Source organism: Pseudophryne corroboree, chromosome 3 (genome assembly GCF_028390025.1).
Source record: "Pseudophryne corroboree isolate aPseCor3 chromosome 3, aPseCor3.hap2, whole genome shotgun sequence".
NCBI classification, from domain to species: Eukaryota; Metazoa; Chordata; class Amphibia; order Anura; family Myobatrachidae; genus Pseudophryne; species Pseudophryne corroboree.
The window spans coordinates 605,536,796-605,549,457 of NC_086446.1; the positions used below are offsets into that span (position 1 = coordinate 605,536,796).

Consider the following 12,662-nt stretch of genomic DNA (forward strand, 5'->3'; position numbering starts at 1 on the left):
TACAAATCCAACGAGCAATAGTCTGCTTAGAAGCAGGAGCACCCAGCTTGTTGGGTGCATACAGGATAAACAGCGAGTCAGATTTTCTGACTCCAGCCGTCCTGGAAACATATATTTTCAGGGCCCTGACAACGTCTAGCAACTTGGAGTCCTCAAAGTCCCTAGTAGCCGCAGGCACCACAATAGGTTGGTTCAGGTGAAACGCTGAAACCACCTTAGGGAGAAACTGAGGACGAGTCCTCAATTCCGCCCTGTCCGAATGGAAAATCAGATAAGGGCTTTTACAGGATAAAGCCGCCAATTCTGACACGCGCCTGGCCCAGGCCAGGGCCAACAGCATGACCACTTTCCATGTGAGATATTTTAACTCCACAGATTTAAGTGGTTCAAACCAATGTGACTTTTGGAACCCAAAAAACTACATTGAGATCCCAAAGTGCCACTGAAGGCACAAAAGGAGGCTGTATATGCAGTACCCCTTTTACAAACGTCTGAACTTCAGGGACTGAAGCTAGTTCTTTTTGGAAGAAAATTGACAGGGCCGAAATTTGAACCCTAATGGACCCCAATTTCAGGCCCATAGACACTCCTGTTTGCAGGAAATGTAGGAATCGACCCAGTTGAATTTCCTCCGTCGGGCCTTACTGGCCTCGCACCACGCAACATATTTTCGCCAAATGCGGTGATAATGTTTTGCGGTTACATCCTTTCTGGCTTTAATCAGGATAGGGATGACTTCATCCGGAATGCCTTTTTTCCTTCAGGATCCGGCGTTCAACCGCCATGCCGTCAAACGCAGCCGCGGTAAGTCTTGGAACAGACAGGGTCCTTGTTGGAGCAGGTCCCTTCTTAGAGGTAGAGGCCACGGATCCTCCGTGAGCATCTCTTGAAGTTCCGGTTACCAAGTCCTTCTTGGCCAATCCGGAGCCACGAATATAGTGCTTACTCCTCTCCATCTTATCAATCTCAGTACCTTGGGTATGAGAGGCAGAGGAGGGAACACATACACTGACTGGTACACCCACGGTGTTACCAGAGCGTCTACAGCTATTGCCTGAGGGTCCCTTGACCTGGCGCAATACCTGTCGAGTTTTTCCTAACGGTTTATAATCATGTGGAAGACTTCTGGGTGAAGTCCCCACTCTCCCGGGTGGAGGTCGTGCTGAGGAAGTCTGCTTCCCAGTTGTCCACTCCCGGAATGAATACTGCCGACAGTTCTATCACATGATTTTCCGCCCAGCGAAGAATCCTTGCAGCTTCTGCCATTGCCCTCCTGCTTCTTGTACCACCCTGTCTGTTTACGTGGGTGACTGCCGTGATGTTGTCCGACTGGATCAACACCGGCTGACCTTGAAGCAGAGGTCTTGCTAAGCTTAGAGCATTGTAAATGGCCCTTAGCTTCAGGATATTTATGTGAAGTGATGTCTCCAGGCTTGACCATAAGCCCTGGATATTCCTTTCCTGTGTGACTGCTCCCCAGCCTCGCAGGCTGGCATCCGTGGTCACCAGGACCCAGTCCTGAATGCCGAATCTGCTGCCCTCTAGAAGATGAGCACTCTGCAACCACCACAGGAGGGACACCCTTGTCCTTGGTGACAGGGTTATCCGCTGATGCATCTGAAGATGCGACCCGGACCATTTGTCCAGCAGGTCCCACTGGAAAGTTCTTGCGTGGAATCTGCCGAATGGGATTGCTTCGTAGGAAGCCACCATTTTACCCAGAACCCTTGTGCATTGATGCACTGAGACTTGGCTCGGTTTTAGGAGGTTCCTGACTAGCTCGGATAACTCCCTGGCTTTCCCCTCCGGGAGAAACACCTTTTTCTGGACTGTGTCCAGGATCATCCCTAGGAACAGAAGACAAGTCGTCGGAACCAGCTGCGATTTTGGAATATTGAGAATCCAATCGTGCTGCCGCAACACTACCTGAGATAGTGCTACACCGACCTCCAACTGTTCCCTGGATCTTACCCTTATCAGGGAATCGTCCAAGTAAGGGATAACTAAAATTCCCTTCCTTCGAAGGAATATCATCATTTCGGCCATTACCTTGGTAAAGACCCGGGGTGCCGTGGACCATCCATACGGCAGCGTCTGAACTGATAGTGACAGTTCTGTACCATAAACCTGAGGTACCCTTGGTGAGAAGGGTAAATTTTGACATGAAGGTAAGCATCCTTGATGTCCCGAGACATCATGTAGTCCTCTTCTTCCAGGTTCGCAATCACTGCTCTGAGTGACTCAATCTTGAATTTGAACCTCTGTATGTAAGTGTTCAAAGATTTTAGATTTAGAATCGGTCTCACCGAGCTGTCCGGCTTCGGTACCACAACAGTGTGGAATAATACCCCGTTCCCTGTTGCAGGAGGGGTACCTTGATTATCACCTGCTGGGAATACAGCTTGTGAATGGCTTCCAAAACTGTCTCCCTGTCAGAAGGAGACATCGGTAAAGCCGACTTTAGGAAAACGGCGAGGGGGAGACGTCTCGAATTCTAATTTGTACCCCTGAGATATCACCTGAAGGATCCAGGGGTCTACTTGCGAGTGAGCCCACTGCGCGCTGAAATTCATTGAGACGGGCCCCCCACCGTGCCTGATTCTGCTTGTAAAGCCCCAGCGTCATACTGAGGGCTTGGCAGAGGCGGGAGAGGGTTTCTGTTCCTGGGAACTGGCTGATTTCTGCAGCCTTTTTCCTCTCCCTCTGTCACGGGGCAGAAATGAGGAACATTTTGCCCGCTTGTCCACGAAAAGACTGCGCCTGATAATACGGCGTCTTCTCATGTTGAGAGGCGACCTGGGGTACAAACGTGGATTTCCCAGCTGTTGCCGTGGCCACCAGGTCTGAAAGACTGTCCCCAAATAACTCCTCCCCTTATTAAGGCAATACTTCCAAATGCCGTTTGGAATAGCATCACCTGACCACTGACGTGTCCATAACCCTCTACTGGTAGAAATGGACAACGCACTTAGACTTTATGCCAGTCGGCAAATATTCCGCTGTGCATCACGCATATATAGAAATGCATCTTTTAAATGCTCTATAGGCAAAAATATACTGTCCCTATCTAGGGTATCAATATTTTCAGTCAGGGAATCCGACCACGCCAACCCAGCACTGCACATCCAGGCTGAGGCGATTGCTGGTCGCAGTATAACACCAGTATGTGTGTAAATACATTTTAGGATACCCTCCTGCTTTCTATCAGCAGGATCCTTAAGGGCGGCCATCTCAGGAGAGGGTAGAGCCCTTGTTCTTACAAGCGTGTGAGCGCTTTATCCACCCTAGGGGGTGTTTCCCAACGCACCCTAACCTCTGGCGGGAAAGGATATAATGCCAATAACATTTTAGAAATTATCAGTTGTTATCGGGGGAAAACCGCGCATCATCACACACCTCATTTAATTTCTCAGATTCAGGAAAACTACAGGTAGTTTTTCCTCACCGAACATAATACCCCTTTTTGGTGGTACTCGTATTATCAGAAATGTGTAAAACATTTTTCATTGCCTCAATCATGTAACGTGTGGCCCTACTGGAAGTCACATTTGTCTCTTCACCGTCGACACTGGAGTCAGTATCCGTGTCGGCGTCTATATCTGCCATCTGAGGTAACGGGCGCTTTAGAGCCCCTGACGGCCTATGAGACGTCTGGACAGGCACAAGCTGAGTAGCCGGCTGTCTCATGTCAACCACTGTCTTTTATACAGAGCTGACACTGTCACGTAATTCCTTCCAACAGTTCATCCACTCAGGTGTCGACCCCCTAGGGGGTGACATCACTATTACAGGCAATCTGCTCCGTCTCCACATCATTTTTCTCCTCATACATGTCGACACAAACGTACCGACATACAGCACACACACAGGGAATGCTCTGATAGAGGACAGGACCCCACTAGCCCTTTGGGGAGACAGAGGGAGAGTTTGCCAGCACACACCAAAGCGCTATATATATACAGGGATAACCTTATATAAGTGTTTTTCCCCTTATAGCTGCTGTATTGTTAATACTGCGCCTAATTAGTGCCCCCCTCTCTTTTTTAACCCTTTCTGTAGTGTAGTGACTGCAGGGGAGCGCCAGGGGAGCTTCCCTCCAACGGAGCTGTGAGGGAAAATGGCGCCAGTGTGCTGAGGAGATAGGCTCCGCCCCTTTTTCGCGGACTTTTCTCCTGCTTTTTTATGGATTCTGGCAGGGGTTAAAATTCATCCATATAGCCCTGGGGGCTATATGTGATGTATTTTCGCCAGCCAAGGTGTTTTTATTGCTGCTCAGGGCGCCCCCCCCTAGCGCCCTGCACCCTCAGTGACCGAAGTGTGAAGTGTGCTGAGGAGCAATGGCGCACAGCTGCAGTGCTGTGCGCTACCTTGGTGAAGACAGGATGTCTTCTGCCGCCGATTTTCCGGACCTCTTCTGTCTTCTGGCTCTGTAAGGGGGCCGGCGGCGCGGCTCTGGGACCCATCCATGGCTGGGCCTGTGATCGTCCCTCTGGAGCTAATGTTCAGTAGCCTAAGAAGCCCAATCCACTCTGCACGCAGGTGAGTTCGCTTCTTCTCCCCTTAGTCCCTCGATGCAGTGAGCCTGTTGCCAGCAGGTCTCACTGAAAATAAAAAACCTAAACTAAAACTTTCACTAAGCAGCTCAGGAGAGCCCCTAGTGTGCACCCTTCTCGTTCGGGCACAAAGATCTAACTGAGGAGGGTCATAGGGGGAGGAGCCAGTGCACACCAGATAGTCCTAAAGCTTTCTTTAGATGTGCCCAGTCTCCTGCGGAGCCGCTATCCCCCATGGTCCTTACGGAGTCCCCAGCATCCACTTAGGACGTTAGAGAAATATTATTTCTATGTAACAAGGTGGCTTCTGTACCTCAGGAAAGGGCTTAAAATTATTTCTGGCCAGCTAGGCTCAATTTGAAATTTTCACAAAAGCTCAGTTGCAGAGAAACCCCCATATAGGCAAGACTCGAGTACTGGGAATACATAAGGGTTGCAAAAATAATAATAAAAAATTAAAATAATTATATGGGGAACTCGAGTGACAGCAAAAACATATTTAAGGGGACCCTATAAAAAAAAACAAAAAAAAAAAACACACAAATAGTGGTGGCTGAAAAATAATCCAAAAATGTATTCTACACTGTTATAGTCCCTAAAGCTCCCAGGACCCCTGACCACTCACTTTCCAACATGGGATGGGGGAGTGGGTTTGGGTTAGGTGGCGGGTTCGCTGGGTTCCACCATCTCTCTAGGACTACTGTAAGACCTTTGTCTAAGGTTAGGTGGTGCCACTTTTAATCTTTCACTTATAAAAACTTGACACGTTACTAGGCAGCCCATAAACTGCCAGGGACAAATAGTCATCACACTAGGGATGCAGATTTGCAAATGATCAAACAGATGGCAAAAAAAAAAAAAGATTGGGGCTGAAATGCACAGTGCAACGGACACTGCGATCAATACTGAATATATAAAGTATTGGCGTAGAGCTGGTGTCCATAAAAAAATAAAATAAAAATAAAAACTACACTGAATAGGTCAGTATTATAAAATCATAATAGAAATTATTTGCAAAGCACCAAGCTTAATCAGTTTCTTGCATACAATCCTCTGTGCCAGGCTGACCTTGCCAATCTTCTTGGCATGCCCAAATCACAATTTTGTAAACAATTTGAAGCATCTAAGCCCGTGTTTCCCAACCTCGGTCCTCAAGGCACACTAACAGTCCTGGTTTTAGTGATATCCAGGCTTGAATACAGGTGACTTAATTAGTACCTCAGTTATTTTGATGTAACCATCTGTGCTGAAGCCTGGATATCACTAAAACCTGCACTGTTGGTGTGCCTTGAGGACCGTGGTTGGGAATGCCTGATCTAAGCATTCCTTAGACTTCTAGTGTACAAATTGTTGTCTTTCATAGTGTTTGTCTTTCCAAAGTGGTGTTTGACACTCATTTTTAATATTACCTTCATGGCATGATACAAGCTCCATGCATCATAATATGTTGGTGGCATAAACAGTGCAATGATCAGTTCTTCAACATTCCCACTTAATTCAGACTTCAAATCTTTAATTAGATCCTTTAAACAAAACAAAGAATTAGTCAAATCATTTCAAAACAGGTTTTTAACACCGCTATCAAGTCAGCATACTGAAAAGGTCTGCAGTCACTGCTTGCCAGGCAATTCACTTTCAGAATTAAAGCAGTAATTTATAGATCAGTATAAAAGTAGATCTTATAAAGTACACAGCTCAGCATCAATGGAAAAAATCTACATCAACTAATTCATCACCTATCATAACACCAGCATAGTCTACTTGATTGAGCGCACATATAGGTCAAACATACAGAGCACTCAAAATGAGAATCAAAGAACATTTACGGAACATTAGAAAAGGCATTGAGACACATTGCACACTTCAGAAAGGTGCATGCGTCATGAACAAAGCATATACAAAGTTTCATGGTGATAGAACATGAAAAAATATGAAGACCCTCATTCCACATGGACTGAACAAGGACTTTGAACTCAAATGGTTCTTATAGCCATATATGCAGAAAAGATACTTTTCTACTCACAAAATATCACATTTGTACATGGGGTTTTTAACAACTTTTTATTAGTAGTCTTATTTATTCCTTTAGCATTCGGCCTCCTCATTTTTTATGTATTTTGTATTTTAGGTGTATCATTATTATATACTAACAGCCTTTTTTGTTTCTATTTATAAGACTATTTAGCACCAGGAGGATCTGCTGACCTTTTGAACAGCATTTCAAAACCTAAAAGTACTTTACTTGTTACTGTGGGAACTATTTACACTTTGCTAGAAGGGGAAGCATTCAAGGTGAGACTGCATCCTTCTGGTTTTCGTCCGTTAGCTATATACTGATGGAAACACTAACCCCACACCACAGTACAACTCTACATCTAAACTGGTCATTTTGCAGGCCACTTCCAGTTTTTGCCGTGGACTGGAAGTGGGGCACTGCGTCAATTCTAATGTGGACGATACCATTTTACCGCTGACCGGAAGTGGGGGCTGCATTACTTTCTAGGATGACATCACTACTTTGGGGCCTATTTAAACCTCATAAAAAGGATGATTAAAGATTATTCCATGAGGAAAAAGCTACCTGCTTGAAACACTAGTCATCCATTGCCCAGTTTACAGAAGGACAATTGTTGTTAGTATAAACACAGATTCTCTCTCTACGCAAGTCCATGCGGACTACATTATTCCTATGTAGCTTGGGTCAGTACTGTGTGTTGTATTTGTTTATTTGTACTAAAGGATTAGACATTGCTACCCCTGCTGTATACAGTACCTATTAATTTGCACATTGTTCTGTTATAATAAACTCAAAAAAAGAGACCAAATTGTATAATTTTATTATTATATGTTAAATAATGGATCATACTATCCGTTACCATATTTTTGGATCATCATTTATTATAGTTCTGAGCAAGCACGTATCCACCAACAGGATTACACTATATATCTCCTATATTTCGAAAATACCATATTCAATCTATGAAAATATCGAGAGAAGTATACTGTTTGTTCCTCTTTTGCATGCCATTATTCCCAGTCTAGCGCCCAGGGTTTTATGCCAACTCTTTTGCACGCCTATATTTATCTGGGAATTTAGGGACTTCTCATGTATATTAACCCTATAAGTACACCATTCCTTTCAACTTGCAAGCGTACACAACAGTGAATCATGTTCAAGAGTGCAGCTGTTGGAAAGTGTAATAGCAAAATCTGACAGTAGGCTTCCTGGGTATATTCTTTGTGGATTCCCTGCATCAAACAATATAGACTTTTACAGCCATAATGAAAATCGGATACATAAGCCGTCAGCTGCTACCTTCTCTTAATTAAGTTTTAGTTAATATCTGGTTGCATAAAACATCTAAAATTCAAAATGTTTCTATTTGCAACACTAGAACTAAGCGAAACCTTCACAAGCAAGATCAGGAAAAAGACTTAAGCCCCGTACACACTGGCCGATAACACTGGACAATATAAATGTTAATCTTTTCTGTAAGATCCATCGTTCATATCGTGGATGAACGGTGAACGATGCGCCCACCTACGAGTTGTTCACATTCATCTATGGTCTATCGAACATGCAGCTCAACTATGACTACATCGCGGAGCTGCATGTTCGGGGATGACGACACTGAACGATATTCAGCGATATTGTTCAGTGTGTATGCGCTATACCGCTGAATAATAGGATTTTGGTACTTACCAGATAAATCCTTTTCTTTGAATCCACAGGGGGCACTGGAGTAGTCTTGGGATATGGACGGGGTGTTAGCAGGATAGGCACATTTAAATAATTAAATTAGTAACTCTCCACCCCCTCCATACTCCCAAAGATACCTCAGTGTTTTTTACCGAGTAGAACAGGAACGATAGAGAGGTTGAACAATAGAGAAATACATATTATAACATAACGGACAACAATAAGTTGACACACAACGTAACGGACAACTAAACAGTTGGCACAATAATAGATATCACCTGAACAAGTCGTGAGAATGTGTTACCATAAGATCCACTGAACTTACCACAAGACATGTAAAACTGCTCTGGGTGGGTGTCCAGTGTCCCCTGTGGATTCAAAGAAAAGGATTTATCTGGTAAGTATCAAAATCCTATTTTCTTTTTCATCCACTAGGGGTCACTGGAGTACTCTTGGGACGTACCAAAGTTTCCCCCTTGGGCGGGAGAGCTGTATGGCACCTGTAACACTAGACGGCCAAAGCTAGATGCTGATGCTGCCAACGTATCAAACTTGTAAAAGCGCACAAACGTGTGCACTGATGACCATGTAGCCGAACGGCAGAGTTGCGTTGTAGAAGCTCCACAACCTGCTGCCCATGAAGTTCCCACAGAACGTGTGGAATGAGCTGAAATGGATGTAGGCAGTTGTAACCTAGCATGAAGGTAAGCCTGACGTATGGTCAGTTTAATCCATCTGGATAAGGTCTGCTTGGAAGCTGGCCAACCCATCTTGACTGCATCATAGAGAACAAACAATGTATCCGTTTTACATACAGTTGATGTTCGGGCCACAAACGCGGAGCGCACGTACCACATCCAAAGTAGCTGGAGTTCCTGAACCTTCTGATAACACAGGAACTACGAATGGTTGATGTGAAAAGAAGATACTACCTTTGGTAGAAAAGCAGGATTTGTCTGAAGTTCCGCTCGATCATGAAGCACCAGATACGGTGGCTTGCATGGTAAAGGCACCCAATTCTGAAACACGCCTTATCAAAGCTAAGGTTAGAAGAAAAATGGTTTTCAAAGTTAGAAACTTAACATCCACTTGTTGTAAGGGTTCAAAAATAGAAGACTGTAAAAAAAATCTAAAAAACTAGATTCAAGTCCTATGGCGCTGTAGGTGGTATAAATGGAGGTTGAACTCTGAGGACACCTTGCAGGAAAGTGTGCACTGTTGGCAAAAGGACCAATTGCCTTTGAAAGAAAATTGATAAAGGCAGAGACCTGCCCCTTTAGTGTAGATAAACGTAGTCCTCCATCTAACCCAGTCTGTAACAGTAGACAAAGACGGGATAACTTGAAATAAGACGTCTGAAACTTCCCAGCTTCACACCACCCTATATCAGCACGCCAAAACCTGTGATAATGAGCTGCTGTAACAAAAAAATATAAATACTTGAATTTAAATTAGGAAATAAATAAATAATTAGGTGTCTGCTTGTACCCAATTTAGCACACATGGAACTCGCTGGTATAAATTAAAATACAATTTAATAACACACAAACATAAAACATAAATAAATTTAATTAATATTCTCAGGCACACTGATAGGACATTCAAAAGTCCATAACCACTTGTATTTGAGATGGAAACAGTGTAACTTGTATGATACCACACAGACCCGTCTGGTCTGTTAGATGAATAAACAAATTGCAACAGTTGCTAATGCCTTTAGTGAGAACAGTATCTCCAGTCCTCTTGCTACTGGCGTCCCAGTGCAGAGGAATGCTGCTACATATAATTACCCGAACCAGCGGGAATGTTCAGCCGTGCAGCGCAGAAATTCACGGAGATGTCTTCGTGGCATGCAGCCACAGCGTCCGCCGCCGGCACTATCGCGGTGCAGATGTCTCTGTCCTGGCGGGCGGGCACGTAACATGGTTGGTATAACCGATTCTGGAATGCCCTCTCGTCTTGAGAGCGGTTTTAACAGCCACCCCGTCAAACGCAGCCGCTCTAAATCGGGGTAAAAGAAACGGACTCTGTTGCAGCAGGTCCGGACGTAGCAGGAGCGGCCACAGATCGTCTGCAAGTAGACCGCGGTGATCCAAAAACCACGCTCTGAGGCGCCACCAGTATGACTGTCGTGGACTCTCGTTTGATCCGCTTTACCAACCGAGGAAGCACCAGAAATGGTGGAAACAGATACACGAGGCTGTCCATCCACGAGATTGTAAGAGCATCCACAGCCACTGCCTTTGGATCTCTTGTTCTGGACACACACTGGGGTGTCTGATGATTTTGGAGAGATGCCATTAGATCCACCTGTGGGTAACCCCACCGCTGGACCAACATCTGGAACACTTCTGTATTCAATGCCCATTCTACTGGATGAAAATCTTGACGGCTGAGATAATCTGCCTCCCAGTTATCCACTCCTGGAATAAACCCTGCCGACAATTTCACTTGGTGATGCTCGGCCCAATTCAGTATTCGAGCAACTTCCCGCATGACCATGCGACTTCGAGTTCCTCTTTCTTTGTTGATGTATGCGACTGCCGTCGCGTTGTCTGACTGGACCTGGACAGTCTGAGACTGGAGTAGGTGTACTGCCTGTCACAGCACGTTGTAAATTGCCCTGAGTTCCAGGACATTTACTGACCAAAATCTCTCTCGGTCTGACCAAAGACGCTGAAGCTGACAATATTGGAGCACTGCTCCCCAACCTCTGAGACTCGCGTCCGTCGTCAGAATTATCCAATGCCAGACGCCAAACCTTTTCCCTTCGGTGATATTGTGAACTTGGAGTCACTAGAGTATTGATACTCTGGCCCTTGGAGACAACCGCACCATCTGATGAATTTGGAGAGGAGAGCCTGACCACTGTGTGAGAAGATCTAGCTGAAAAGGACGCGAGTGAAATCTTCCGAACTGGAGAGCTTCGAAAGACGCCACCATCTTTCCTAACAGTCGAATGCACAAATGCACTGAGACTGTCCATGGTCTGAGTACGTAACTGTACAAGATAACGAATACGTTCTGGCAGGTCAATTCGCAGATTTGCCGCATTCAGAATCATTCCTAGAAATTGAATTCTTTGACATGGAACCAGACTTGATATTTTGAAGTTGACGAACCAACCGTGCTGAACGAGTACACTGTACATGAGTAAGGCATGTTGGAGTGTTTGTGGAAACGGAGCCTTGATGAGAAGGTCATCTAAATACAGTACCATTATGACTCCCAGGGATCTGAGATGAGCTATCATCACAGACATCACCTTTGTGAATAACAGGCGCTGATAAGAAGCCATGAAATTGATAATGGTTTTGTTGTACTGCAAACCTTAAGTATGCCTGATGCGGTGGCCAAATGTCTAAGTACGCATCATTGAGATCCAGCGAAATCATAAATGTATGTGGTTGTAAAACTGCAATCACTGACTGCAGAGATTTCATCTTGAATCCATAATAAGCAACGTACCGATTGAGCCCTTTGAGGTTCAATGTAGGTCTGACCAAGCTGTCCGGCTTTGGTCTTACAAAAAAATAGCTGAATTCATGAGAGACTGAAACGTGGACTGCAGAACCGCCTTTTTGTCTCTTGACCGATGCAGGCCTGTCTTGAAAACATGCATTGATGGCAAACAATCGAACTCAATTGTGTAACCTATGTCTACAAAATTGCGGAACCACCCCTTCGTGGAAGTCTGAGACCACGCTAAGCTGGTTAGTGGTTTTTGAAAACCACGTCCTCTACCACATGTACTGTATACGGTTGTTCCTTGTGCACAGCCATGAAAGAAGTGAGGTATAAAAGATCTGAACGCTGGTCCAGAATACTACTCTACTTACCCAACTAGTGACCAAAGTGTCCTACAGCCGCACTAATGGATTCTTAAATCTGGTAACCGACTTGTTTAACATCCATAGATGCCGTAGCCAAATACTCAGCCAAATCACAAATGTGGTCGGTAAAAAAATAAACTGGTGTGAGAATTTTTTTTTTTTACCCAGGTCTAACTTGAGTTGTTTAAGCCATGTTTCTACAGTCTTGTTACCCAAACTCCAAATAAAGCAGGTGTAAGCAACACCCCTGCTGCTGTATAAATGGACTTTAGCATGGACTCTAGCTTATGCTCAGACGGATGTGTAAACATTGTTGCAGCAGGAACTGGAATGGTAATGTTAGCAAATTAAACACTTTAAAATTACTCTGTGTTTACAGGCCCCCAGCTTAAGTCTGCTGAGCCACCGCAGCTCTGTTGCTATGTTGACAGAAGTCTCACTGTCTCGGTGAAATGTAGCACCTGGCGTATTGGCCGGCTGAGGCTATCAGTAACCTCACTAATGGACACCAAGCCCACTTGACCTGTCACCTTCTCTTATTGAGACGCCAGGTCTGGCACAAAATCATCCGTTGTA

The 12,662-nt window shown here is 44.9% G+C and overlaps 1 protein-coding gene across 3 annotated transcripts in view; it reads right to left on the minus strand.

Annotated features, from left to right (window-relative positions):
- Positions 1 to 12,662, minus strand: part of ANXA7 (annexin A7) — a 205,728-nt gene that overhangs the window by 80,860 nt on the left and 112,206 nt on the right. For all 3 annotated transcript variants that reach the window (XM_063961521.1, XM_063961519.1, XM_063961520.1), the window contains one exon: positions 5,963 to 6,076. In XM_063961521.1, coding sequence (XP_063817591.1) covers positions 5,963 to 6,076 — 114 coding nt within the window. The remainder of the gene's footprint in view (positions 1 to 5,962; positions 6,077 to 12,662) is intronic.